The 25628-nt window shown below is 38.4% G+C and overlaps 1 protein-coding gene across 1 annotated transcript in view; it reads left to right on the top strand.

The window, feature by feature from the left end:
- Positions 1-25628, top strand: part of ROBO1 (roundabout guidance receptor 1) — a gene marked incomplete at both ends in the record, with an annotated part of 525263 nt that overhangs the window by 141758 nt on the left and 357877 nt on the right. The window contains one exon of the mRNA XM_080358300.1: positions 10657-10740. Coding sequence (XP_080214426.1) covers positions 10657-10740 — 84 coding nt within the window. The remainder of the gene's footprint in view (positions 1-10656; positions 10741-25628) is intronic.

Below are 25628 nucleotides of genomic sequence, written 5' to 3' on the forward strand. Positions count from 1 at the left end.
TTAGTATACTGGTTGAAATAATCTTGGACGCACCTAGAAATTTTTAATATCATCATATGATGATGTTTCAAACTAGTAAGCCTTTAGGCACAGCATCCAGACTTTTAAATTCAGCAGCAGTAATGATGTATCATTAATATGTGAGCCAGTAGTTGCTCACATTTGACAGGTTATGTGTACAGATCTGATCCCACAGCTCTGTGTTTACCAGTGACTTGATATGATATACTCTGTTATGTGGCATACTTATTTTCTGCTTGGTGTAATTAGTTTTAAGGGTCCATTGCAGCGAGCTAAGGTTTTCATCTTGAGACCAAACTTGATTATAAGTTTCCCTATTGATTAGGCAGTAAAAGCATTGCTCAAAGACATTTCATTAGTCTATTGACACATCTGCTGTGCTCCCATAGCCTGTTGCCCACCTGCAGCAACCAGGTGGGACTGGGGGCTGCTGAGCCCCCTGCCACAGAGCTGGGGCACCCCTGGGCTGAGGCCTCAACCATGAACAACCAGAGGGGAAGGCTAAGGGCACCTGGGCATGCAGGAGTTTGGAGGGGATTTCTGGCAGCTACCTCTGGGCTCAGGCCACAGGCTCTTATCAGGAACCTGCAGGAGCAGCAGTGCTCATTTCTAAGCCAGGGCTTCATCTTCCCTGTTGGAGTTTCTGTGCTGGGTAGCAGTCGTCCTAGCCTGTAGGGATAAAGCATGTTCTTCTGACTTTTATCCAGTTTGACACATTAAAATTTGCTGAGGAACTCTGCTAGAGGCACTCAAGGGCCCCAACAATATGGAACCAATCACGCTAGAAACATATGATATGTATAATGTTGCTTCAGAGGTATTTTTTATTTCCTGCCCAAAGCAGCTGCACCAACATATTTAATGAAGTTAGGACAAACAAACAATCAGGGTTTGCTAAAGAATTTTTTCTTTTTTTTTTTGAGCTGTCACTCGTACAGCATTGTACTTTAGTTCTGAGATACTAAAGCTGTGACATAGCCACCAATGATATACTTGGGAAACTTTCTACAAGTAACTCTGACACAATGCATTCTTAGCCATCTGTGCTTCCATTTTCAATTAGTTGCTGTCATGGTAAATGAGTCCTTTACTACAAGAAGCCTATTTTCCCGATCTCTTGCACTATGGTTTTGCTTTTTAAGGGTACCATGAGTGTTTCCTTCCACTTGTTATTTAGATGTTATTCTGTATCTACCAGTGCACAAACGGAAGTTTCTGATAAACTGCCTGGTAAGACAGAACCTTATCTCAAAGGTCTGGTTTGTTTTTGAACATAGATATGTGATTTGGTCCATCTTTGCCATTCTGATAGCCCTATGCATCAAAATTTGGGTGTGACTACTTTTGTTATTTACATTGGCATCATTCTCATCATATTGTGCATTCTAAAACATATGATTTTTCAGTGTTCATACTTTATTACTTTCGGCTCTGTGCTTCCAGTTATAGCTCTAATTATTTCAGCATTCCCACGGATCTATTAAAGGTCCTATTTTGTTTCAAAATTACTGCCTCTAGCTACTAATTCTCATGCTCAACATACACAATATTACAAATTGACATTATCTGGAGAAATCTGTAGGTCCTTATAAACCCAAGTACTCCTTGCTGTGCTGTATGATTTCTGATCTGGTATTAATTTTGCAGAGCTGAATTCTTACCAGATAGAAGAGTTTTCGACCATCTTCCTCCTCAGCTATTTCACTTCATTGTTGTTCTATTTTGTCTGGGTTTTGGGTTCATAAACTCGGCATAATTTTTGACCCTGTGCTTTCTTTTGAGGCTGACATTAATCATACTGAGAAATGAGATTCCCAGCTGGAAGATGCTAAAGAACCACTAGGAACTATTAAATTAACTTACCACTATTTTACGAATCTTTCCCTCTTTACGCTGAGAATTATTAAGTCGATTTGGACATATGTGTATGTTTCATTATGAGCTAGATAGTAATTGCTAATTCTTTATTTGTGGCTCTTTCTCCTGTTTCCCAGAAGTATTCACAGCTGTGCTAACAGAACCCTGCGTACAGTCAATGGGAGCATTTTGCTGCTTTAACAAGAAAGGACTTCAGCCTAATATCAAATTTTCCAGGCAAATGCTTACATGCTCCATCATTTGTTTTCTTAAGGATATGATTTTGAGCAGGGAGTAGTCAGCTCAGGTAAACAAAGAAAGGAGGAACACCTGTTGTACGGCTTCTCTCCGAGGGACAAACTTAAAACCTCCTTAGTAGAACATGTTTCATTACGCTGCACAAAAGCAGTAACTCCTAGGAAGAGCTTCACAGAAAGAACTTCTGTGATCTAATAATAAAAGACAAAAACTTCCCTGAAGTACATACCTCTACTTCTTATGCATAAAAGAAAACATTCTGTGGATTAAAAAAAATAGTCATGTTTTAAGTGAGAATCATTTGATATCTGTGGGTAATTCACTGTCTTGGAAGGTTAATAGGAAAGGAAATTCTGGACAGACTCAATTTACTACTGCTTTGCATGGATCTGTATTTGTGATTTGATTACTCTTGTAGCTTGCTTTAAACCTATTCTTGCACAGCTTTACTGATTGACCTGATTTGTTTATCAACTCCACGCCTTTTTACAAGTCAATGTGAATATTTTTTTACCTTGCATTTCAACTTTTTGCTTCATTTCAAAATTATCCTTGTACATCACTTACTAAATTACGTTCCTGTTAGGCCACGACAACTTTAATTGCAAGCTATGACAGGGCTGAAACCTCATTTTTTTAATCATTGCATCACCCCACAGGATATAGAATTACCAGGTCTTTGCTTTGTGCAGGAGACAGGTTAAGTAGGATGAGTGGCTTCAAATATGAAAGGAAGAGGGCCTTCAGAGCCTCTCCTGTCTGTTGGCTTCTCTGTTGTAGCCAAAGGGCTGGGACTGTGGTAGGCAAAAAGCAAGAAAAAGCAACAACAGGACACATTTCCTGTGAGAAATCTATATGCTAAGGGTATCAGTAATCACCATGTGGCTGAAGTCACTGTTGGGAGGTGGCAACAGCAAAATGGGTCAAAACGCTAGGGAACAACTAGGGCAGCTAGAAATGTAGCTAGGAGCATCTCCTGAAAAAAAAAACAAAAAGGACCTGCAATTCCTACAATATCAGAGAGACTTTCTTGCCTATATCATAGTTTTAATAGGCTTAATGTGCCAATGTATTCCCTTTCTAGACACTGTATTAGTGCAAGTATGGCCATTCTTTCTGTAAACAGGCATTGACATACATTGATTTAATATTATTCTTCATGTTGAGCTCTGCAGATAGACTAGTAAAATGCAAATGACACAGCTGTGTTGCAGATAGATCTTTCACAACTCAGAAGATAACTTTGCATATATAGAAAAGCAAGGGAATAAGAAAGGGCTTTCTCAGCTCTTGAATTGCATACATCCCCTTCAATATTCATCTTTATGGTAGTTTCAATTTCAAATCATGTGATTTCAAGACTGTTAATGGTGTGTTGAATTAGTTCCTGCATTTTTGTTGTTTGTCTGTAACGGCCGTTAGTGAGGGAAATTAATCACCTTTCCTAAGTTTACCACTCAGCTGAATAAAATAAGGAGTAATTAGGCATGTTGACTTTCTTGCTGTGTTCCAGTTCTACAGTAAAGAGAAAATGAATCCAGTTCTTTGATACTATTTTGGGGGCAGCTACTTGTAAAGCAGCTGCATAATTTATCCTCAAATTAACCTTACAGGGCTTAAGTCAGAGAAGCAGCAGCTCCAGGGGTCAGTGCCTGGAGGGCTGGGTGTGTTCTTATAGAGCTGATTACAATGGTGAGGGGATTATTGCAAGAAGTCCAGTGGAGTTGGAGGATTGCAATAGGAAGCTTGCATAACGAGTTCTACAACTGTACATTGTGCTAGTTGCTATTATTTAAATGTCTTGATAGTAGTTCCCACAGTAATCAGAACTCTCTTGAGAAACATGTAAGTTTACTTGGAAGAAAACAAAATCAGAGAGCCTCTAAGGGAGAGGAAATCTCCTAAAGTAAATCAAATTCATATCTTGCAGTAGAAAGAAAATACAAAATACTGATACGCTTAAGACCTATTTGGCATAGGTTTCTTCACATGCCATGTTGAACATAGTCAAGAAGACTAGTGAGGACTTCAGAATAAGTAATTTATTTCTGTGTTTTCTGGAGAAAGTTTGCTCATTGCCTTAGAGAAGAAAATTTTGTTATAAATCTGGATGTCACTCCTTAGCAAATGGCTTCTTGTCCTAATTAATCATAGTGCCTTATATAGGCTAGTGATGGGTCTCTTATCTACCCCTGCAACTAAAGCAGCTGGGGCCACCACCTGTTAACTCACTTTCAGCACCATTTAATTAGCCTGAATGGCTGTTACCTTTAGGTTTATCTGGAGGGGGGAAAAAATGGGAGCAGATGCAGAACAGGAAAGAGCTACAAGGGACAGCCCAAGAAGTGCAAGGAAGAGCTATGAAAAGGCAAGGTGTGGGGGGAAGTGGAGAGAGGACAATAGACAGGTTTGGGAGCATCAAAGTCGTACAGTGTGCGTTTATGCGCTCTCTGCTAAATACCAAGATTTGAGAATTTAACTGTTCAGTCACAAATGTCACTATGTTATTATGTTCATATGGTTTCCTGCATGACTGATCCCACGTAGGACTTCAGCTTTAGAATTGGAAAACAAGTGATACGCATCTATGTTGAAATTGCTAACACTTATGCTTACTGCTGACTTCCCAAAGAAATAAATAATTAAATTAGATGCTAAGAGGTTGTTTACTGGCAACATAATGATGCAAAGAGGTTGTTGTCTGCTTTTGCATAACCAGAAGTTCACCTTTCCTTTTCACTGAGTTAAAGGCTATTATTGACTGAATCATGAAAATTAAGGGAAGATGTTTAAACATCATCCTCTACTGAGGTATTGCCAGTATTTCAGTCATATGCACTGTTCTTTGAAGACAATTAAAAAAAAAAAAATACTCAAACCATTTAATAAAATCTGTATTCTTCTTTGGTTTAGATAAATCTGTTTCTAAGTGGGGTTTTTTTACACTACAAAGTATTCTCTTCTCACCAGAAAAATGTCTCTTTTGCATAACAAAAACATTTCTGTACCTATGCATAAGTGTAGGTTTTGTTTTTAGAACCACATATTGAGTTGCTAGAACATACTTGTACAGGCTATTAATAAAAAGCATCCTTATGGATTCTTTTGTAAGTTACTTGCAGCAGATCCTCAGATTTGAGCCATTATGTGAGAACAAATGCTTCCCTTTTCCACTTAGCTTAAACCTTTCTTAACTTTTATGATGAGGCAGCTGAGTAGTGTAAACTTTTAACAAATAACTTAATTACTTGTAAAGACTCTCAGCTGATGAAAATGGTCATAACTCCCTAAAGTTATCCAATTTAAAAAAGGTAGCTGGCTGAATGTGAATGTCTCTAGAAAGTTGCTCTATTAAGTAATATTTAAAATAATATAATATTTTCTTTCAACAAATATGAAACATTGCTAAGAATATTCTCCAGATTAATCAGTGATGTGCTACATGGGCTTTCAATATAGACATGTATTTAGAGTGCTGTAATAGTGTAAGGGATGGCATAATTATTCTCTGTTCTTCACATAGCTTGAAGTTTTTCCTTTGTATTGTAGATTTGAAGAATAGGTCTACATTCTTGAAACCTTGTCTGTATTTTTCTAAATAAACATATTTCAGATAGTACTTCCCTCTACAAAAGTTAGTTCTCACAGATACATTGATTTAACTTTAGCAGTAGCTCCTCCTTAGGTATTATCCTTACCTACCTATACTCTGATAGTATAAAATATGGTTATGAATAAGCAAATGAAGAAATAGGATTAAATCAAAACCCCTTGAGACATAGTCTATTTCTACTGTAATTCCAATGAAAACCTAGGAAAAAAAAAAAATACTGAACAAAACAAGCTACTAATTTATTTCCTTATCCCAGATTGTGGTTTGATGCAGTCAGAGTTCAGGTTTTTTCTGATGTCTTTTCCTGAATTCCTCTAGGTCACTAGAAAGGAATCAATGGAAATTGATCCAATTTGTAAAACACAATTGTAATATTGATAGTAGTTTGTATTAATTTGCTTCACCCTAATCTTTTATTAACGTTCATTTGCAAAATGCTGTTCTTGCTGTTTCCTCTGAATTTAGTACCCCAAAGCTGATAATGATAATGAAATTTAGAGAAATAGAACAAGAATTAATGAAGTTATATACTTTGGAATTAAATAAGGCAACTATATTTGTACTCAGACATTTTTTCAGTAGGTGGCTTTACTTTCAGATAAACTATAACCTGTGTAGAAACCTAGATATATGAGATTCCTACAGTCGTAACAAGTTGTGTCTGTTTAGGTCTTTTCAGTTTTTCTTTACGTCCTCCAGGAGGATGGGTCAGAGCATCAATACTGAATCATTTGGGGACTTTCAAGGATGTATCATCAATAAAATGTGTCATACAGACATACCTCCCTGGTACAAAAGAACCAATAACTGATGGCATCACCATCTGTTACTGGTCACTTTTCTATGAATAGAAGAGCCATGGTTAAACGCATATCTAATATAATTTTTGAGGTTAGGATTGCACAAAACACTTGAATGTAAGTCACTGCAAAAATAAATGCAAAAATAAACTTCTGATTTGTATGATTAAGCCAAGTCCTCTTGTTGCTTTTAAGGTGTCTTCTGTGCTTGGGCTGTGCTGATTAAACCTGAAACTGTTCCACCAAAACTCTAGACTACTCATTTCTGGTAAACTTAGCACTCTCCTATCAAATTGAAATGGATGTTTGCTAGATTTTTTTTAATGACTTAAGATACTTGCCCAGCTTAATGAATGGTGGCCCTGGAAATAGCTGTGGAAAGAGGGAATGAGATATTTTTCATCATGGTAAGGCGGTTCCCTCTCAAATGCTCCTGTGAAAGAAGAGTGTAGTAACAACTGCTAAGGGGTGGCTAGGTCTCTTTTTTTTCTCTTTCTTAGTTAAGACTTCACTTTTCATCTTCCTCTTCCAAAATAAAGCCGTTTGGGACTATAAAAATAAATGGGGAGGAGGGCGTAGAACTCCTTTTACATTGTTCCTGAAATTTTGCGTACTTACGGACATAAGTAAATTTCTGTTGAATTAAATATTGGGGTTTGTTTTGTTGGTTTTGGAGTTGGATTGGTTCTTTGGGGTGTGGGGTTTTTTTATTGTTTTGATTTTTGTTTGTTTGGTTGGTTTGTTTGTTTGTTTTTACTTAAGGAATCAACCAATTACTGCATAGATGTTTTTTAAAGTGTAGGTTTTATTTCACTGAAAATAGGCTTTTCTAAGCTGCTAGAATATCAGAGACTGTGGTTTGAATTCCTCCTGTGTGATACAGAAATTCAACCAAGACATTCAGCCTTACTGGAGAGTTGTTTTGAGGTACATTTCTCTTTGATAGCTCTGTGAAATGTCTACTCCTTCGTATTAGTTTGAACTAGATGAGAGCTCTGTTATAGAGAGGTTACAGCATTTCTCTGAGGGATGAGACACCAAGTTCAGCTTCCACTTTGAGCTGTAAATTTTTCATACATCAGGTGAGTTGTTCCAGGTTATATAATTCATTCCCTACACTTTTATTTTTCTTTTTGGCACAGCAGCTAGTTCAAAAAGCATAATAACATAAAATCATTCATTATGTTTAGCAAAGCCAAGTGGAAAATTGCTTTATCCTACAGCAACGTAGTCATAAGAAATACATCAAATCTTAACATTCAGACCCTTTACCACTCCTTCAACAGAGTGGCTTTGCAGCAGTCTAATGGTGAAATATGTCATTTAATTCAATAGTACTTATTTCCATTAAGTTTTAACTGACTCATAAGCAAAGGCAAAGCTGGATATTGTGACAAAGCTGAAATTAAATTCAGTCCAGTGCAGGGGCCCACAGCACAAAATGTGGGACTTGGGCATAACGTTATCATTCAGTGATGTGGGTAGAATTCACCCACAGGAAGAACTGAACTTCAGCAATCATCATTAGTGATTCTAATTTCCAGACAGATACTATAATTTAACATTAGTTGAATATCATGTTCTTTATGACTAGGTCAAAAAGTAGCATTTCTTAAAGAGAGAGAGAGTGAATAATGCCTGTATGCATTTGGAATTTAAATAATAAGTGCATTGTCACTAACCGATATAATGTAAATATCAGTAGTGTTAAAAAAGAGACTAATCCCCTTATTTCCATCAGTGGAGAGACTGAAGCCAAGATGTTCATGCCTAAATGGCTCAAGTAGTTGTAGCCTAGTTTTTGAAGCTGCTGCCCTTATGTCCCGTTTGCTATATTAAATGCACAGAATTTCTGAAATGGAAACTGCTCCCATTTTAACAACTATGTGAGCCTTGCTAAAGGGCATCAGCATCGCTTGCTTTGTGAGGTGTTCCAAGGAGGGTGGACATTGCTGAGAAAGCCATGTCTGAGGGAGTATATTGGGTAAAAAAGATCAATTCATTATGAAATTCTATTTTGCCCATGATGCCAGACATTACACTGACACACAGAACACTTCAGTAGCTTTCAGCCCATCTTCCTCCTTCTTCATTATTTTGAGTAGCATGTGATTAAATCTCCTTGCCAGGCAATTAATCTTTCAAAATGATGATCAGCAGGTTCGTTGCTTGAAAACTCGGTCTGAGCTTTCTGTAGTCAGCTCTAAAAATTTACCCTAAAAAAAGTAGGAAAGCCTCTACCTCTTAATTTAATAAAAAGTCCCGTCCTTCTGTCCTTTACTGCTGTAATTTAAAACTCTGACCCAATCAACCCTTCCATGCAAATAAGTGAGTAATCTGGAGAAGCTGAATGTTGATCCAGTCACTCTACAGCCATTTTCAGAGCCGATTTCAAAGATGTGCATGACATTGGCCTTTACGAAGCCAGCAAAGATGAATGGACCAATAAATGAACGTATTTTACTTTTTCCATCTGCCAAGGTGAAACACCATCTTGGTGTTTGGTTGGGTTTTGTTTTTTGGTCTTTTATTTTCTTAATTTACACAACAGTGTTTTAAAAGGCATACTATCGTTTCTTTAACTGACTATTTAAGAATTATTTTTCTTTCCAATAAGTCCCCTTAACCAGATTTGTCTTGATGATTTTGGTTTTGCTTTTGGTTTTGGTTTGTATTTCACTAAAAAAATATTGATTTGTAAGGGTGCTGTCTCTATATGATTGTTTAAAAGACAAATGGAGAGTATAAATGTTTGGCATCACATTTTAAAAATTAGATTGACTGAGCTAGTAAAATTAAGTCTCAAAAGAAAAATCCACTTATGTTTTTTTAGTTTAATTTCTTTACGTGTTTTGTGAAACTTCAGCAAGATTTTTAGCAGCACGTGCATTTTATTGAAAAGGAACAGTTACTGTTAGTCATTATAGAGGTCCAGAATATGTCTGTGTATGAGAGGAAAACATACCTTTCCTATTCAGGGTCTTTACAATAATTAATAAATTATCTGACACCTGTCAGCAGGAAAAAGAAATAAGCAGCCTATTGTTGTGGTAGCGATATTCTTGCAAAGAGATTTGCTTCTTTAAGGTTCTTTTAAAAAACATATGTGTTTCTTTTTAGGTGTTATCTGTTGGGCAGAACACTATCGATAGTAAATTCAATATATAATTTAAATGTAATAAACAGCTTTATATTAAGCTGTATAGATGTGGATAAAAAGATCTAGCGATATTGACAACAAATTCCTTTGGGTTGTGGTGTTTTGTTTTCAGAGCCATTGGGATTTTTATTTTATTTTTTGCTTTGAATTATTTAGTTCATTATTATGAGTTATCTTCACAGTGCTTTGTGGTGTTTTGATCAGCAATTTATCTTGGGGTCTTAAAACATGTGTTCATTTATGTGTTTAGCTGACCAGCTGCCTTCCCTTCCTTTTTGTTTTTAGTGTGACATTAAAACTGAATGTTTCCTTGCGAGCATCTTTGAAGTCAGAAAAATGCACCTTCTTATGCTGCTAAACTGTTGCCTTTCCATAGAAGGGCTCTACCCCTTTCCCCTGCCCCATATTCCAGAAGAGGTCGAGCAGCCCCCTCCCCATGCTTGCCAAGACACAGTGGTGTGTGTGTCACCCCCCCCGCCCCCCTCCGCCTCCTCCCCACAAAGAGGTGAAGTCCCCTGAGTCTGTAATTGCCAGGAGATGAAGCGATGATGGGGAGTGATCACAGTCAATAGCTTTGATTAACAATAAGGTGGAAAATTAGCAATGCTAGCATTCAGCTCCCCTGCCTTCCCGTCCCCATATGCTCACCACAGCCTGCACTGGCTGCTTGGCAGGGTGGCCACCACACCCGGCGGGCTGCAGAGCGAGACTTGGTGTGGGCAGAGAGGGACACAGGGCAGCGTTTTGGGGACCCCGGGTGATGCTCCCGGCCGCCTTTTGCTGGGCACCACCAGGCAGGAGGGGGAAGGACAAACTGTGCCGTGCACTGGTACAGTGGCTCTTGCTGTCATGTGTGGAGTTAATTGTGTCTGGACGTGTTGTGATCGAAATGGCAACTCCTGTTACTCCTGTGACCCCATCAGCAGCTCTGGTGTTGTTTCCGACAGACTCCGACGACCTAGAGAGGGGGAACGACAGCGGGACGCCACTCCCCACCTCTGATAATGGCGACAATTCACTGGGCTACACAGGTAGAGTGCATCTTTCCAAAATATTCCTGACTGCCTCCTTCTGACACTTTTCACCTACATCTGTCATTACCACCTACCTGTACATGGATTTTCAATCATCCTTGCTAGCTGGCTGTCTTTCACCATCACCCTAGAAGTTCAACATTGTTAGTACTGTTGAGAAATATTGTTGTGACTTTTAACTAACCAAGATGACTGTCCTTTTGTGTGTGTGTGTTAGTATGCTTCAATTATTTAAATGTTTAAAGTCCTTTTCTATTGTTGAAACAATGTACCCATTATTTTCCTTCAAACTGTGTATATTAGTGCATGAGGCAATATATCATCTCAGAGCAATTTTTCCAAGATCAAAGGCAGGGGGGTTTCCTCGTGTTTATTTGGGGATTTTTTTGCTTTGTTTCTCTTGTGAACAGAAGTAAAATATATTGCAGTAGGGAAAAAAAAAATCAAGTGAAACTAACATGTGATTGGAGAGGAACCTATTTCATTGGCTTCTGATTTTCGTAAACTACAGAAATGTGTCTCTAGGCCACATAAGAAAAGCTACAGATAAGCAGCACCATAGGGTGTGTTGCAGCAGTGATTTCTGAGGGACCCGAACCTGCAGCTCCTCTCCACACTGCGATGGTCCCCAGCTCCACGAGTCAGGCTACTGATCCCCAGCCTGGTCTCTGCTACAGAGTTCCTGACTCTGGGGTTTTCAATAACTCCTGGTGGCCCAGCACAGTGGTAGACTCTATATCTAAATAACGTTTAGGTTGTGAAGGTAAGTATTAATTCTTCTGGTGGCAGTAACTTTGGGAAAGAGAAAGAAAGAACGGAAGAGGGAGAATGTGTTGAACATTTAACTGGAATATATTCTTTAAATACTTTATCGTTGGGTTACTAGTGCTACTGTTGCTTACACTGTAAAATTGCATATAGTCAAGTTATTAAAAAAAGTCTCTGAATCAGATATTCATAACTAAGACAGTCTTACAGGATACAAGAAGAGGATAGACAGGTATAAGAAAGAGGGAATAATTTCTTGTCCATTCATAAAACTTCAGATCTGTTATACACCACTTACAATGATTACAGCTTTCATCATCTACCCCTCGCAATCATCCCTGCATGTGGTTTAAAACCTTGACACATAATTTTATTCCAGTTTAAAACATTTTTTTTCTAAAAAGGTGAAAAAGCAAAGCAATACAACCCTCCCTTGCAATACAACCTTGCCCTCCACCAAGAAAATAGATGCTGCCTTAGAAAACCATAGCATAAACCCTGCTGCACGTGGATTATTTAGACTTTTCTGCCTTCTGAATATTCCTTTTTTTTTGTTAATTCTCCCCTTTTCCCTCCCTGAGTTTGGCCCATTTACCGTCTCTGATGCATGTAGGGTCATCATATTGAGAAAATGAAAACTGATGTATCTTAAATAATTCATTTTTTAACTCACTGTAAGTTAGATTTTCATTTTCAGAAAATGAGGCTGGGAATGGTGATCCCCAGGTCCTGTGTTTAAGCAGCCACTAATTTATCTGGGACCACGAGTCATACTCTATTATTAAGAAGGTTTAGTTTTACCTAGAGAGGAGCGATTGGTTCTCCTTCAGCCCCTTCACCCCTCCCCAGCCTCACATTTGCTCACAGAGGTGGGAGAGGGGGCCCTACACAAGCCGCTTTAACCATGAGAATAACACAGGTAAGATTTTAGGGGACAGGCTATCACCTTTACCCACCGGCATATTTTGAAGAGGGTCTCAAGGTGTGGGACTCCCCACAATGAGTCTCCTTCTCTGGAGACATTCAGAACCCACCTGGACACGTTCCTGTGTGATCTACTCTAGGTGAACCTGCTTTAGCAGGAGGGTTGAACTAAATGATCTCCAGAGGTCCCTTCCAACCCCAGCCCTTCTATGAGTGCACTGGGTGGGTGATGGCAGGCAGAGGGTGCCAGTGCTGCAGGCCGTGCCGCTCTGCAAGAGAGAGCTGCTTCTCCCCTCACAGGGCAGTATTTAGGACATATAAGCCAGTGTTTAAGACAGTAGCTCCTCTGTGATCATGGGGATGTGGGACTGCTTCCCAAGCACAGCACAGACCCTTCTGTGTCTGGTCAGCCACCTGGATTCTTCACCCATACCAAGGTGCACACGTGTATCTGGGCACCATGTCCAAGGACACGTCTCTGCGGGGCATTGTAGCTGTTGAACCTGCCTCTTGGAAACTAAAGGGGTCATTTGGGAGGACTGACAAAATCAAACTCTGGTAGTTCCCCAGCGGCTTCTGATCTTAACTCTAGGCCATGTTTAATAGGTGTTTTCCAAGCAAACATGAGAGTCAGGATCAAGTTGAGAGCAACCGCAAGCGGAACAAAAAATCAAAGCCAAGGGAACTGCTGGTTGTGTTTTATTTCAGATTTTGTGCTTATATTTGAATGAGCACTTAATGAAGGAAAGGCCAAGTTTTTCATGTTTAAAGATTTAATGATCCATTATTTTTTCTCCTCTACGTAATAGTAATCAGTAACACTATGTGTATATACCTTGGTTTATATGGAAAAGCCCTGGAGTATGTATTAAGATTAGTCCAACAGATTTCTGTGATAATCACTAAGGATTATTAAAAATAACATTAACTGTAATATAATCTTATAGGTAAAGTTACATTTTCTTCTAATTTATGGGTCCATTTATGTGCACCCAATATGGAGTTCCTGGATTTTACAGAAGTATTCTTAGATCATTTTTTTGTTCTCTCTTACCTATAGAATTTCATTCTCTCAAATGAAAAACATTCCAGCAGGTTGTTTGTACTGAAATAATCTGACTCATTCCTAAAATCATCCAGATAAAGTCCAGGATGTCTTGACCTGTTGGAGAAAAGAAAAAGAGGCAGCCATTTATTCCATATTTATCCTTAGGTGGTGTCTGAATGGACAAAAACAAAACAAGCCACTTAACTGCTATCAAACACTATAATAATAATTTTTTACTCATACTAAGAGCAGTGATACATCCACTGCACAGTTCCACATAAGTTTAGCTGCGAGGTAAATAAACACAGCATTTGCTCATATGGGAAGTTTCAGGGTTTAATATTATTATTTTTTCCTACGTATATTTCTTTCCATATATATTTTTCAGGATGAATATATGCAGATGTTTCTTAGTGTTCATAAGTGGAGGCACACAATACCTGGAGAGCGTTTCAGTGTGTTCACCTAAAATCTGCTTTAAAACAGGAGATTTTTGGCTGCCCCATTAGGTTCTGTTGTCTTTGCTCTAGATGTGAGCACTTGCCTTGAGAAGAAACCTCCTACCTAAGAGGAAACAACAGTTTCAGGAGAGAGAGAGGAGTTGCCAACCAGAGCTGCTTCAGATAAAGATTGAAGTTGTTGATAAACTCCAAGGTGATTATTATAGGAAAGTGATGAGCTTATATTTGACTTTTCATTACTCTTAGTACATTACAGGATTAAACTCTAGTTTGTTGGTTTTTATTTTATTTCCCTAGACAATGTGGTAATATGTTATCCAGTAGATTGTTGCACTTTTTCCAGTTCCTCAGGTTTTTATTATTAAATTTATTATTAGATAGTAACTGTAGACCCAAATGGAGAGGCTGTATACACATATACATTAAAGATTATTGGTATGGGGGACGGGGTGGGGGTGAGGGGGAAGTCCTGGTGATATGTACAGGAACAAACAGAAAAGGAAGGGAAGCAAGCAAAAAGATCTAGGCAAGTTCCCACTGCATGTCAGAGGAGAAATATGGAAAAACATCCAAATAAGATACTGGAGGAACTCAGGAGATTGGGAATTTGGAAAAATGCTCATAGAAGGAAGGGCTTCAAATAAACATCAGGATTTCCAAGAGAGGAGCTTGTGGTTAGGGGTCAAATGGAGCAGATGATGAGCTGAATGATGTTCCCTAGTGCCTGAGGAGCTTTGAGAGCCACAACCCTGCAGCAGAGTGTGAGGGAACCTGAAGAAGAACATAGGATAAAACTGCCTTGACTAAAACTACTAAACATATTTTTCTGATTAATAATTACCTCTAAGAGCAGATTTTCAAGAAAAGAGTAAAGTAATTCATATTTCCACATCAGATTTCCCATGTGTTTTGCCCGCCTGATGAGTGAAGTTCACTCTTAGCTCACCGGCTTCTTTTTCTCTCCTCAAAATAGCGCAAGGGCACTAAGCATCAAGTGTGAGCCTCAGCTATTTTCCAGATAATCAGTGGCTGCAGAGTAATCTCTGAGATTGCATTGTGCTGTGCTATTGAAGTGTGAGCATGCATTATATTCCAGGAAGTAGCACATTTCCTGTTAAACCAACTGTGACATAAATATCGGGGATCATTTAACAGATCACAGAGTATCGCTTGTGTTACAGAGACCAGAATGATGGCTTGTTAAATTAACACTATCCAGTCAAACATTTGCAGATGAGGATCACCACTCTTCATTAAAGTAGATTCATGACTTTTTAAAGGGATCTTTCCAAATAAACTTTTTTATTTGTAGTTTTCTCAAAAGACTTCCAGTATGTGAAGAAATCCAGTGATTCTCACTTGTGAATCAAAGTTAGTCTTCATTTTTTTTCCCCTGATTTTAATAATGAAATCATTGTGGTGGTGGTCTTTTGTATGGCAAGGGATGCCATCCTTTTTTCTCACATTACCTTTCTTTTTTGACTACTATGCTGTTATGTGATTGGGAGAATTGTTCATGGTATATCGCGGCTTGTTCCGTGTCAAATAAGACAGATTGCCCTTGCAGAGCATTTCGGTAAATGAAGGGGAAATCTTTCTTCATTGCATGGCCATTGCTGAGACATTCCTTCTTCTGTTCCAACAATTATACATAGGTTATCCTACTTATAGTAAAGTGCTTGTTTTGAAAATTGGTAGTTCTAGTAACACATTCAAGAAAACTTTTCTAAGCCTTCTTTGGCATCAAAGGTAGAAATCTACGGTAATATAATACCTTTCCTATAAGAAATGGAGTATTCTTCAGCCATTTATTTTCTAACAGATTGGTAAAGGTAGTACATGCACATATAGATTTTGTGGCTGAGAGAAAGAGGTGAAAGGAGAAAAAGCTATGATATGCAATAGGATAACAAACATGAATGTTGTAAAGAAATAGTTGCTATTTGATCTGATATTCCTTTTAATTGTCATCTTTAACGATTAGTTGGAAAGAATCCGTGATCTTGGGGAAAAACAAACAAACAAACAAAAAAACCCCACAAACATGAAACAAAAGCAGATTTTGGCTAATGGGATACAAAAAGTGGTGAATGAAGATGCAAGTGTTAGAGTTTTGATATTTCAGGTTGGGAGGAGGCTTTTGAAAACCACATTTCAGAGGTGAAAGAGGTAGATAGTGATGCCTGAACAAAACACAGAACTTTTTTTCCGGACAAGTGTTCCAAGTAAGCTATTGGCACATCTCACGTTGCACTGAGTTCATCATGTCCAACAGCCTGAAGAGAGAAACCAATACTTGCTCGCACTGCAGAACCAACAGACATCTGACAGAGCTGAATTAATCACTAGATTAGGTAGCAGCAACATTATTTAATTGAAGCTGCAGAATCCTTACTGCTTGCAGTAACACACAGTACACTTCTGCTTGACTTTTACTACTCAGGATACATGCACAGCCAGTAGTTAAGACGTTTTTCATGGTCTTTCTTCTTTTCAAAACATGCAAGCATTGTCTTGAGTCACTGGGAGAATGAACACAGAGCACCATGATACCAGTTTTACAAAGTTACTTCTTAGGGTTCATCTGCACTCTAAATCCAGGGACAGATGGATACTGTTATGCTTATTAAAAAAAAAAAAAATCCCCTGCTCTTGTCTGTCAGCAGTGTCTCTGTTCCCCATGTCAATCTATACTGCCAGAAAGGTCTTTTCATTTTGTGCTTCTCCTTGCAAGCATTCTTCTGAACATAGATGCTGAGGATTTTTTTAAAAAACATACTAAAATATAGATGTAAATATCGCACCAGTTGAAAGAATTGCCTGTCATTTATAGCAATGTTCGGACAATAATAATGTAATTAAAACATATAGTCACGATATTGGAGAAGAGATACTCCTACTTAGATAAATCTTGCACTGCCAGTTTTTATGAAAATGTTTATAGAAAATATCTTCCTCTAGTAATTGTGTTATACTTCAAGGTAGAGCTTTGATTAGCATAGGAAGAAATGGCAAAGTTCCATGTTTCGCAACTAGTAAGTTTCCTGGTAGCCATCAGACCAATTTAAGATGACAACCCCCTCACTGCTGCAAAGAAATAGCAAACAAAGAAACAAATAAAACAAAAAATTGTGTGGAGAATTTGTCTAATAATCACATTAGTGGCAGCATATGCTCCTTGGTAACTGAGATACTAGGGATTGTTTTAAACGGATGTACCTGAAGAAGAGGAATTTGGGCTACAGAAGGAGCAAGAAAGGGCTATTAAAATAATCAGGGAATATAAAGCTTATTTTGACAGAGTTCTTAATGAAAGGGGGATGTGATTGGCATTTGTTGCCTGCTTTATGTTCATAGAGAACACATAGAAGATATTTTAGCTACAGAGCATGTGGACTGTACAACTTGAAGAAATCCAGTTATTGGTAAACAGTCTATCTTCAAACAGTGCTCAGAATGTGTCCTCATACAATGGGTAAATCTAAGCTTTTACTCATACATTACTATTTACTTGACAAAAAGAATAAGCAGGCATAAAATGGGCCCTAGGTAATTTAGGATATAAATTAAGGATGTTTTACAGCAGCAGATTCTAGAGCAGTTTTCAGACAGGAGTTTTAAATCTCCTTTCCAAAGATTTAAATTTGTGATAGGCTATGATAGGCTATGCATACTAGATTTGATTCCCCAGGATGAGCATTTTAATCTTAAGTTCATGTGTTCCTCATTAATCATGAGACAAGTAAAATCACAACAAAAGGCGTTCTCAGCATGTTGTACTTTCTCTTTTCCATTTGGACTGTCACCGACAGGAACCCCTGGAGCTGATGAGAGGCTTTCTACTGAGGGCCTCCTAGAAAGAGTAAAGACAGAGCAAATTACCCTCAGACACTGCTGTCAGTTCAGTGAATTAAATATGCAAAGCAATTTGTGAAGATGTTCAGAAGTGCAAATTTCTGCTAGGAGGTCAAAAGAGTATGAATTATTACAAGATGAGAAAGGTAAGAGATGATTCCCTGTCTTCATCAGGACATGTTACAGAAGTTCATCTTTTGTTTTAGCCAGACGATTTGTTTTATTTAAAGAAGTAGAAAGTTAGTAATGCACACGGTCCCATTAAATGCATAGCAAAGTGCACTGTATAGATGTCAGCATTTTTTATTGTGTCTAAAATAATGTACTTTCTTGACTATTATAGGAAAAGAAAAATGTTGAAAGGTAGTTTCTTATAATTCAGATGTTAGCATTGTTGTTCATTTTTCATAATAATTACTATATGGGATCAGGGACTCACAGGATAAATTAGGTTCGGAGCAACCTTTGGAGGTCTCTGGTCCAACGCCGTGCTCAAGCAGGGTCAGCTATGAGGTTAGACCAGGCTGCTCAGGGCTTGATACAGTAATGGCTTGAAAACTTCCATGGACAGAGCTGGCACAGCCTCTCTGGGCAACCTGCTCCACTGCCTGCCTGTCCTCATAGGGGAAACAAACAAATAAACAAACAAACAAGAACACCAACAGCAAAAACCAAAAAAAACCTGACAAACAACAACAACAAAAAAAACCACAACCAACCAACCAAACAAAAACAGCTCTTATATTCAGTCTGAAACTCTTTTGATTTGACTTACATCTATTGTCTCCCACCCTGCCATGGATGACTGTGAAGATTGTGTCTCCAGCTCCTTGGTGACTTTCCTGTCAGTATGGGCACGTGGCTCTTTGGTCCCCCTACAACTGCCTCTTCCCCAGGCTGATCCAGCCCTGGTCCCTCAGCCTCCTAGGCAAGTGCTCCAGCACTGACCATCCTGGTGACCCTCTGTTGAACTCACCCCAATTTATCAGTGTCTTTCTTGTGCTGGGAGGCCCAAAACTGGATGCAGTACTCCAGATGAGTGCTGACTAGAGGGGGATAATCCCTTTCCTTATGCAGCCACACAGCCCAAGAGGTTCCCAGCCATCCCTGCTGCTAGGGCTGGCTGCTGGTCCATCTCAGCTGGCTGCCGGCCCACAGCCCCATGGCCTCCCCAGCAGAGCAGCTCCCCACTGGGCAGTCCCCAGTCTGTATGGATACAGCAGGTTCTCCCTTCCTTCCGGCATCAGGACTTTGCATTTGTCCTTGCTAAATTTCACTAGGTTCCTGCTGTCCCGTTCCTCCAGCCAGTTTGGCTCCCTTCAAGGTGGCAGCCCTGCTGTTGGGCACATGGACTAGTTCCTCCAGTTTGGTTTTCTCTGCAAACTTGCTGAGTGTGCCTTCCCTCTCCTCCTCCAGGTGACTGATAAAGATCTTAGGCAGGCCAGGTTCCAGGACAGACCTGGCACTCCCTGTATTTGTTACTGTCCTCCAGTACCATCACCTTCTGAGATGATGATTCATCAAGTTTTTACCTATCTGGTGGTCCACCCATCCAGACTATAACGTCCCAGCAAGGATACAGGAATATTGTGGGAGATAGTGTTGAACCCAATACATGGGAGTCTAAAAAACCCAAAGAATCTATTGAATTAGGATTTCCCATCAAAACTGATCACTCCATATAGCATTGTCTGTAATTGTCTCAGAAATCAAACTTCACTCAGTAACAGTGAATAAGAAAATAAAAATCAACATCTCTCAGGAGATCCAGAATTTATTTTTATCAGATTGTTCTGGAAGTACTACCAAACATTTATTTATTTATTTCAGTATTGTCTGTGTGTGTGTGATTCTTTTACATTACTTATCCATAAACCTTAACAAGTTGAACCATCACCTACAAGTGTTAAAACAGTGTAGAGAGCTTTTAGAAGGAGCTGTATTGATTTTCAGTGACCCTTGTATAAGTAAGGAGACATTTTTCTGTGGTACAATTCACTGGACAATATATCATTTATAGAGTTTCTGTCTGATACTTCCTAAAAAGCAGTGAAAAATTACTACTGAAACCCACTGCTTCTTTCTTTATTGCAGAAAATCCCAAATTATTTTGCACTCCTAAATATAAGCAGAACTCTAATTTTTTTTTTTTTTCAAACTATTAATATTATTAAATAAACTCTCCCAAATCTGCACTAGCATTTGTCTATATTCTCTGTCTCTTCTTAGGCTCTTCCTTTTATTCCCCTCAGATGGCTCTTGTGAGATAATAAACTCCAGTTGCTTCATTCTCCTTTTTTGTTTTCTTTTCCTAATTTCATGGTTAATTTCTGAATATCCAACAGGAAAGGAAAGGTCACAGTTTGGCTAAACTTGGAATGGAGTAACTGGCACACCCAAATACTCATAACTTACCCACTGAAAAACCATTTTTTTAGCAGAATAGATTTTCATCTTGTTTCTGGACTAATATAAAGCCAAATATAAGATTATTCTCTTTCATTAGAAGTAAATATTGTCTAAGGGAAACCAAATTGCTCTTCAGTAGAATTAGACCTTTGGATAGCAAAGTATCATTTGTTCCATTTTCAGTAAGATTGTTTACTTGCACTCTGTGTAATGAGACCTTCTGTAATTTTGTATGTATATTATATTTTCTTCAATTTTCTGCTTAAAACCAAAGGGATAATATTGCAGTCTTCACATCCATGGAAATGGTAAACTTTGACAGAAAGCAGAAGACAAAGGAAGGTGAAAGGATCATGAACTTAACTGACCAAATGATTATAGTGTTCCAGATTTTTTACAAAACTGCATATGGCAAATTTAGCATGAGTCTGGTAAGGGGAGGAATATGCCTGTTCATCTGGGAAAAAACTACTGTGCAATGTTCAGATATGAGAGTTTAAAGACGATTCTTAATGAACAGTAAGTACACCACAGGAGGCTAAAAATGGCTTGGGGGCTATTTTTTCCTCCAAAATTGTAGCTTTTTAATTATACTTTTCAGACCATTAGAAAATGGATGAAAGAGAAAGAAAGCTTATTTGGAAAATATACCATAGAAATTTGTGGGAATAGTGTGAAAATTGTTGCACAATATGCACACAAATTATTGTCAACATGATTTTCAGTTCTTGAGCATACAATATCACCCATGGGATAAATGGATTTTCATGCAAAATTTATATCCATAAATATAAATACTTCTATGTTTTGTAATTATTTCTGTGGGTACATTAAGAATTAGTTAATGAAATTATATCCATAACATAAAACGGTCAAATAGTATGGAATATGCAATTAAATAAACCCTCTCTAAAAAAAATAAGAATATCCTTTAAAAGTAGAGCTGATAAAGATATCACACTCAACTTCCTTCCTTCCCCCTCCCCTCCCATCCACTCTACTCTACACAAACTTTGGGGGCTTTGCAAGAAAGTACTGAAGATTGGGAAGAAAAAAAATAAAATGCTCTGAAATCACAATGTTTTGATTCCAGACAGCCTCTGATAGAAATTTTTCAAAATTCAAGATCTTGTAACTGTATACAAGCCAGGTAACAGCATGATCATCCCAAAGGGAAGGCTTTATAAGGAAGTGAAGACTGTTCAGATGAAATTTTTGTTTATATGAAGCAGGTGTGCACTTTCTTCACAAGTGAGATTACTTATAACACATTGGTAACAGCTGGGCAGTTAGAATCTAGGCTTCACTTCAGCACATCAGCATAGTGAGCCATTTTTTAAGCTTAGTAAGAAGAGATAATACTGAGCTAAAATTTCATTAAAGAGTGTAACACCAGGTGGGGACTTCATCGGTGTTATATAAATACCTACAGGTAGAGTGCAAAGAGGATGGAGCCAGGCTCTTTTCAGTGGTGCCCAGAGGCAACGGGTACAAACTGAAACACAGGAGGTTTTGTCTGAACACCAAGAAATGCTTTTTCATTGTGAGGTTGACTGAGCACTGGCGCAGGTTGCCCAGAGCGGCTGTGCAGTCTCCGTACTTGGAGATATTCAAAAGCTGTCTGGACATGGTCCTGGGCAAACAGTTATAGGTGGCACTGCTTGAGCAGGGAGACTGGACAGATAACCTCCAGGGGTCCCTTCCAACCTCAACCAATCCGTGATTCCATAATGTAAGAACTTTAACAAAACAAAACAACAACAAACCAAACCACAAACCAAAACAAACAAACAAAAGGTTTGTTGACCTTAATCTACTTGAAGCTAAGTATTTTCTTGGCCAAAAATATTCTTTGGAAAACTAATACCTATAAGATGTGAGCAACAGCAATATGATTTGGCTGCTCTTAAACTCCATAATGCAGAAGCTTTATCTTTCCAGAAAAAGAGAAAACTACCACTGAGATTAGAAACTGTTTGCTCTTTCTTCCGGCACCACAACTTAAAGTTGTAGAGCTCTATTGTTATTGACAGGAATGTACTCTTGCCATACAAATGTGTTAGAATATACTTCTGTTGCTTAAGTGCTTTATAAATGAATTCATATACAAATTCAATATGAGTTAATTATAAGCTTATTCACAAGCATGCACACATGTGTGTCAGGTTGGCTTGTTTCCATGCTTGCCAACATCCTGAATATCGATCCAAACCAAGGCAGCTACAAATACTATCAAGAGAGCCGGGACGCAGAGGAGAACAGAATAGAAAGGATAGGTGTTTTTTGGGTTTTTTTTTTTGTTTTTTAAACCCACATGACTGTAAATGTAATACCCAGAAAGAATATACATGATGATATCTCTTTCTTAATATGTCTGTAGAAGTTCTCTGAAGAGTGGACGCGACTAGTTTTAAAATCTGAATAATTAATTCTTTTGTAATACCCAGATGGCATCTTTATGAGTTTTCTACTTATTTGGTTGGAAGATGTCCTTGTATTAAGGTTAAGGTTTCTTTGTAGCTGCAGATGCTCTTAAATCTGCTGTCCAGAAGCTGAACTGAGATAAAGAAAAAGCAACATGACACATTTATTTTGGCAGCCTGATCAAAGCGGGACAGTTGTATTTAGGCAGACAAGTGTATCAAAGTGATGCAGTTGGAAATGGCTGAGTTAGCATTCCTAAAACTGTGTCCCCGCGGTGGGCTCTGCAGCAGTGCCAGCAGGGTAGCGCAGTGTCAGAAAGTGTTGTACATACATCAGGACACAGCTTGAACTGACTATAGTGAGAAATTACGATTCGCTACAATCTTTTACCATCTATATTAATTTCCCTCTGGCTATAACACATCTGTTCATGGTAAGACCGATTCAATGCCAACCCTACTGCAGTCCATTCAGCAAGCAATAGATCCACTAAATGCTATTAATGGGAAGATTTGAAAAGATGGCTAAAAACAGAGTTAAGGGCATGAGTCCAACTAGAACAACACAGGATCCAAAAGCCTCTAGCAGCTTTTAAAATGTAGTTTCCTTCTTTTTTCTGCCACACTTTCAGAACTATGTTAGAGCACTCAAATAATTGAAAAAGTGGATTTCAAATTTGTCATTTATCAGTATGGTTGAAGTTAAATTTGAAGTCTATCTCTTGCAATAAGTTTTTTTAAATAAATAGATAAAAGCCCATTCTGAATTTGTTTTCAATATCTCAGAATCAGTGGGGTTTGTTTATCCTGTTACTAAATGAGACCAATGAAATAAAAATCTATTCTGGATTCTTCTGAAACTACCTGATTCCAACATATGCACATAGATTACACAGTCAGGTCTGGGACTTAGATTATAATGAGACTCCCTTGTGAAATAACCTGTAGTTTGGAATAAGGTGGAATATTCCATATAAGTGGAATATTTTTTAGGTAAGTGTTACATTGAAGTCAGTGGGTGCAGCACTGTAAATACGCACTGGCCACTTGTCTCTTCTACTGTAATGGAGCAACAGTGAGGAGTTAGGAGATCTGAAGTGATCAGCCTGCCTTTTCTCTGCAAAAGTGCTCTTTATAAATGATTTAGTCAGTACTTCCTGCAAAGTCAGTAAGCTTGGTTTCCTAGTGCCACTACGAAAGCATGCAAGGAAGAAAATAGTATGGATGGAAGGAAAGTGATAGCCTGGGACTGAAAATTAAAAGGACTGGAACAGTTTGAATATTTCTTGTACATTTCTGTATTCAAGTAGAAGTCCAGTTAGTTGGTTATAAACTACTAAGAGTCATGACATGACACATAGCATATGCAGCCTTCTGATTCACAGGTAATGATATGTGTTTCTTTAAAAATAACACCGCAGATTTCTCAGTTGAAGAATTTCTTAAGCAATAGGCTACATTACTGCCTATTTTCAGCTTTCATCCTGCGGCTTGAAGGGTCATAATAAATTTTCATGTTCTCCTGTGCCCCCTCTCCATGTGTAGTACTCTGGTCATAGAAAAGGTCTTCTCTCTGTCTGAAGAACAGAAGAGATTGGAAGGAGTGACAAACTGATAAAAGATGGGGGTTGTTTCCTTCTCCTCCTCAAGCACCTGCTAACACATGCACTGCCACACCAGAGGCTCTAAGCTGAGAGATTCTGTATTTTGGGATAAAGTCTCAGAAGTGCTGCAGATAAGTGCGTAAGTCCTGGGCCCGTACTCTTGCTCTCAATCAAAGGTTTTTGTAAGGGAATAGGGTAGGTCTGGCAGACTGCAGAGTTACCCTCTTGTTTTTCCTGGTGTTGAGCTGTACAGCACCCACTTCTTCTGTCTTTCACCCAAGGTCCCCACCAGCCCTCATCCCTCATTCATCTCTTTTCCCTTCTACATTCATGAAACTCAAATTCAGAAGCAGCTCTGTTGGTAGCAGATACAACAGAGAGGAGAAGAGGACATGTAGAAAATATACTTCAGCAGATAAAGAGGACTGTTGACTCTTAGGTCAGTATTAAGAGTATGCTGGCCTGTAACGAGCAGGCTGCCCAGAGAAGCTGTGGGTGCCCCATCCCTGGAAGTGTTCAAGGCCTGGCTGGATGGGGCTTTGAGCAACCTGGTCTAGTGGAACGTGTCTCTGCCCATGGCAGGGGGGCTGGAACTAAGATGTTCTTATATGTCGCTTTCAACCCAAACCATTCAATGATTCTATCAATCAGACTGAAGCACAAGCCACAGCTTGACCTTTATGATTTGTAAGGTTCAGTGCACACTGCTCAAAATAAAGCCCAGAGAAACTTTCTTTTTATTTAGTCAGGGATGACTACTGCTTTACAGTATATGGAAAACCTAAGAAAACTCAAATATTTTAATTGTATGAGAGCATCTCCTACTCCTGAAACAGTTAATTAACAATTACATTTTAAAAAATACTGACATTTACAACTTCTTATGTCTTTCCTTTGCATCACTATTGATAATATCCAACTGTGCTCCCATTTTTGTCTTCACAATTTCTTTTATTGATTAACTTCAATATTTTTAAGCAAGCCAGCAAGAGAATTAAATAGGAAAGTAGTCTTAGAAGGTATATTAAAATCTCTCAGGGTTGCACTGGTAATTGTTGTTTCCATCTTAAAAGACATCAAGCCTGTGAGTTTCCATATGAATGGTTTCTTGCCTTTTCAAGCTCTAAATAGCTTAAGGCTCACTAATTATACTGGTTCTGAGACTACCTTAACAACAGTATGCATCAGAATATATTTCAGATGGTCAGCACAGAAGAACTAGGTCAGAGACCTCTGGGGATTTAATCAAAAGGTTAGCAAACCTAGCAGCACACCTTGAGTACCAACCACTGAGGCTAATGAGACCTCATTTAAATAGTTTTTCAGAGAAGAAGAAAAGATTACCTTCTTTTGGGAAATGAAATCTTACTCTGATGTTTTTATCATACATCTA

This window comes from Nesoenas mayeri (genome assembly GCF_963082525.1).
Source record: "Nesoenas mayeri genome assembly, chromosome: 1".
NCBI classification, from domain to species: Eukaryota; Metazoa; Chordata; class Aves; order Columbiformes; family Columbidae; genus Nesoenas; species Nesoenas mayeri.